This window comes from Otolemur garnettii, unplaced genomic scaffold (assembly GCF_000181295.1).
Source record: "Otolemur garnettii isolate 467f Iridium unplaced genomic scaffold, OtoGar3 scaffold00723, whole genome shotgun sequence".
Lineage (NCBI taxonomy): Eukaryota > Metazoa > Chordata > Mammalia > Primates > Galagidae > Otolemur > Otolemur garnettii.
The window spans coordinates 1-4,519 of record NW_003853118.1 but is presented as its reverse complement, the minus strand read 5'-3'; the positions used below and the strand labels follow the sequence as shown (position 1 = coordinate 4,519).

The 4,519-nt window shown below is 35.6% G+C and overlaps 1 protein-coding gene across 1 annotated transcript; it reads right to left on the bottom strand.

The window, feature by feature from the left end:
• Window positions 1–1,334: 1,334 nt before the first annotated feature.
• On the bottom strand, window positions 1,335–2,297 carry LOC100951539 (olfactory receptor 4F3/4F16/4F29-like). Its single transcript, XM_003803786.2, has one exon. It carries the CDS (start codon window positions 2,271–2,273, stop codon window positions 1,335–1,337), a length of 939 nt encoding a protein of 312 aa, XP_003803834.1. The 5' UTR covers window positions 2,274–2,297.
• Window positions 2,298–4,519: the final 2,222 nt, after the last annotated feature.

The following is a 4,519-nucleotide window of genomic DNA, read 5'->3' as shown; positions in this document are numbered from 1 at the left end:
AGTGGGAGAGAGGAGGTGAGGAGGATGGATGGGGGAAGGAGGGTGATTGGTGGGGTCACTTCTATGGTTTATCTTACAAGGGTACAAGTGAATCTTTCTAAAAGCAGAGTATGAATGTCTTAACTCAATAACTAAGAAAATGACATGATGGTTATGTTAACCAGTTTGATGAGAGTATTTTAAAATGTATATGAAAACAGCACACTGCACCCCATGATTGCATTAATGTACACAGTTATGCTATGAGAAATTTTAAATAAATAAATAAATAATGAAAGTCTGGGTCAGAACCATAGGTGCATAGGTGCACTCTATGTGGGACATTCCTTGTGCATTATACACAGCAAAATATGGTGTTCCAAAATACAAGTCAACAGAAAAAAATAAGACCCAATTGATAGAGACAGCTGTAGAAGATTCAAGAAGTAAATTTTATTTGCCCTCATTCCATATATATGACTTCAAATAATGAATCTGAATAGAAGCATCAATATATGTTAAATTTTTAGCAAAGTTTATACAACTTAGCTTTGATGGGTCTATGTTAAAAAATCTTAAGAATGCTTTATTGCCAAATCGTATGGCAAAGCAAGACTGGAATTTGGTTTACTTTCTATTTAAATTACATGAAAAATATATTCTTTTTTCTCTCAAAGAAGCAGTAATTGTTTCTTTACCTTCTGTGTAATCTTCCTAGTAGTCAGAGATTCTCTATCTTACACAAATAACTTTTTGAGCTATTGACTTTATAGTTTCCATTTTTTAAAAAAGAATAATTGTTACCTCTGCTGTTTATTTTAAATATATTTCTGCTTAAATAATTTGCTATACTGTAACTGTTTCTGTTCCCAGATACCTATACTACTGTGGTTTGGTTTGTTTCCACCAAATAGTTATGTTGGGGTTATAACACCGAGTACCTCCTGCAAATAGGACCATATCAGCAGGTAGGTTGGTGCAGATATGGTTGATTTAAGATGAGGTCATATTGGGTTACAACAGATTGTGGAAATATTTCTCCTGTTCTGAAGGCCTTAAAGTTTCTGCACTCTTATGTATTACTAATAATTCCTTCATGCAAATATTATTCCTTAATTCCTTAGGAATTAAGGCTCATAATTATTATTAATATAATCATTGGATTCTAAATAATTTAAATGTAACTTTTTTCCTCCTTTCAGAAGTATATGCACCTTCCTCCTAATTAAAAAACAAAATAGAGTCAATGGTGATGATTAAATTCAAGTAGAACAAAAAAGAGGCTTTTCTCTGAGTTTGACCTTCACAGTAAACTTCAATACCCAATGAGGACTCTTCACAGTACAGACATTTGTTTAAGAGATCTTTCGGTAACTCACTAGTTGTCTGCATACTTTCCTCATTGCCACCTTCATTTCGTGATTCCTGAATGTGTAGATGATAGGATTCAGAACAGGAGTGAGAACTGCATCGAAGATGGCCAGAAACTTATCCAAGTGTGTCGAGGGAGATGGCCATGTATAAAAGAATATCAAAGGACCAAAGAACAAGACTACCACAGTGATGTGAGCCGAAAGTGTGGACATAGCCTTGGATGAACCAGCTGAAGAGTGTTTCTGAACAGTGAGAATGATGACAATGTAGGAAATGATCAGTACAAAGAAGGAGCCCACAGAGATGAATCCGCTGTTGGCTGTGACCATGAACTCTAGTCGGTAGGTGTCTGTGCAGGCAAGTTTGATAAATCGAGGAAGATCACAGTAAAAGCTGTCCAACACATTAGGACCACAGAAGGGTAACTTTACCACAAAAGCCAACTGAACCATGGAGTGGATGAGGCCAGTCAGCCAGGCAGCCACTAAAAAGAAGATGCACACTCGTGGCCTCATGATGGTCAGGTAGTGGAGGGGCTTACATATGGCCACGTATCTGTCAAAGGCCATGGCTATGAGCAGCACCATCTCCACCCCACCAATGACATGGATGAAGAACATCTGAGCAATGCAGCCTCCAAAGGAGATGGCTTTGTGCTTTCTGAAAAGGTCATAAATCATCTTGGGGGAAGTGACAGAACAAACACCCAGGTCAATGAAGGAGAGGTTGGCCAACAGAAAGTACATGGGGGAGTGTAGGCGAGGGTCAGAGATCACAGTGAACACGATGAGAGAGTTTCCCGTCATGCTGGCCACATAAAACACAGAGCAGAACAGAAACAGGAGAAGCTGGGTCTCCCAGGAGTTAGTGAGTCCCAGGAACACAAACTCTGACACCACCGAGTGATTGGCTCCATCCATTGGCTCTGTTAGCAGTGCTACCTGAAGGAGAACAATAGGACAGAATGTAAATTACAGAAATTGTATTAATAAACTAGACGGAGAGAAATCAAAGTTATGAAAACCTATTTCTAATGCAGCATTAATACCATTCTAACATCCAATAGGTATGAAAAAGCTGTCAACATCACTAATTATCTAGGAAAAATAAATAAGACTACAATGAAATATGATGTTTTTTATATATATTAGAAAAGCTATCCTCAAAAAGACAAAAAGTTTGTTGAGGTTGTATAGTAAGTAAACCCTTGTACACTGTTGGCAAGAAAGTAAATTACAACCACCAATAGTAAAAATAATGTGAAGATTCTTTTAAAAGTTAGAAAAACTACTTACAGAACTTACTTGTACTTTACAGAAAAATGTAAAATGAAATGATTTGGCAATTGCACTACTGGGAATATTCTCAAAGTAAATGAACGAAGTGTGTTGAAGAGGTATCTGTATTCCCATTTTACTGCAGCTTTATTCATAATAGCCAAGACCTGAAACCAATCTAAGGGTCTATCAATGCATGAAAGGATAAGAAAAATGTGATAGATACACAACAAAATGCTATTCAACCTGTGAAAAGTGATCATGTCATTTATAATATCATGGATTAAATGGAGAACATTATGTGTAGTGAAATAAGACAAATACAGAGAGGCAAATACCAAAAAATCTCATCTGTAAAATCTAAAAAATTCATCCACAATTCATCCATGTAACAAAATCACCTGTACCCCCTTAATATTTTGAATTTTTTTTAAATAAAAAATTCAAATTCATAGATGCAAGGAGTACCATGGTGGTTGCCAGATGCTGATTAAAATCTGATGGAGAATGGGGAGACATTGATCAGGACACAAAGTTTCATTTAGAAAGGGATGAAGAGTGTCTGAGATCTATGAGGCAACTTGGTTATTGTAGGTAATAATACATTGCACGTTTGAAAAGCACTAAGAGAGTAGATATTAAATGTTCTAACTACAAAAATGTATGTGAGATAATAAATACGTTAATTAGCTTGACTTATGATTTCACAACATATACATATAATGAAATATCCCATTGCTCACCCCAAATGCAATCTTTGTCAATTATACCTTAATAAAGCTGGGGCAGAGGGGAACAACCTAATATGCTCAGAGACTCTAAAATTGTGATCACACAGAGAAAGTGGTGGCTATTATCTGATCTTCTCTTTCACTAAGTTGTCTTTGCCTTTAGTACCTCTCTGCTTTCTCTTGAAGTAATTGTGTTATAAGACAAAACATTGCATAAGTAAGTAACAGCAATTCTACCCTCGAATTTTTGGGGTTTTGCTTCATGACTCCTATGGCCTGGCCCTAATCACACAGGACTATTCACTTTTTCTCAACTATCGCATCCGCTCTAAGACTACATCCATATTCTGGCAAACAAGTATTTTTTCCCATACCCCACCTCTGAAAAATCTCTATCTTCAAGGTTTATTCAATGTTTACCATAGCTGTGAGGTCTTGCTTTATTTATTTTACTGTCCCTTATATTTTACTAAACTGGGTAGAAGTCTAACTCACCAAGGAGGCTGAAAGCTTCTTAAAGGCAGAAATTATGACTTATTCACTTCTGAATTCTCTGAAGCAAAGAAAACTGATTCACAGAGAGGAGCAGATCCATGAATTATCAGTTACTAGTCTGTATTGTGGTAATTACTGAATTTGAGGGCGTTTAGAAACTTCTCCAGCAATGTGACATTACAGGAAAATCAAACTGTATGTTCTCATATTCTACTAAAGTATCAGTTCCAGAAGCATTCGAAAAAATATATGTGAGATAACTAAGACAATTTGAGAAGATAATTTGATAAGCAATACTCTAGGGTACTTAGCACATGATTTTAAAAGCTTAAACTATGAAGGGCATTTTGATACAGTGGAGGGCATATTGTTCAAATGCCTAAGTAAATATTTGTTAGATTTCATTGTAATTTCAGTTTTATTTACATAGTGTAATGGATAAAGCATAAAGATTTTGGATTCAAAAACCAAGATTTCTAAAAGAAAACCAAGGTTTGTACCATGGTTCAACCACTGACAAAGTGATACTGGCCAAGTTACCTAAACTCCTGAGCCTCACTTTATATGTTTATGAAATTACAAATAATAATAATGACATTATTAGGGTAAATTGTAGGAGTAAAATAAAGTTTTATAATATTGTATTCAGTAAATGTTAGTTTT

Excerpts from the sequence above, each read along its gene's own strand:
- LOC100951539 (XM_003803786.2), bottom strand. The coding sequence starts at position 2,273 with ATGGATGGAGCCAATCACTCGGTGGTGTCAGAGTTTGTGTTCCTGGGA.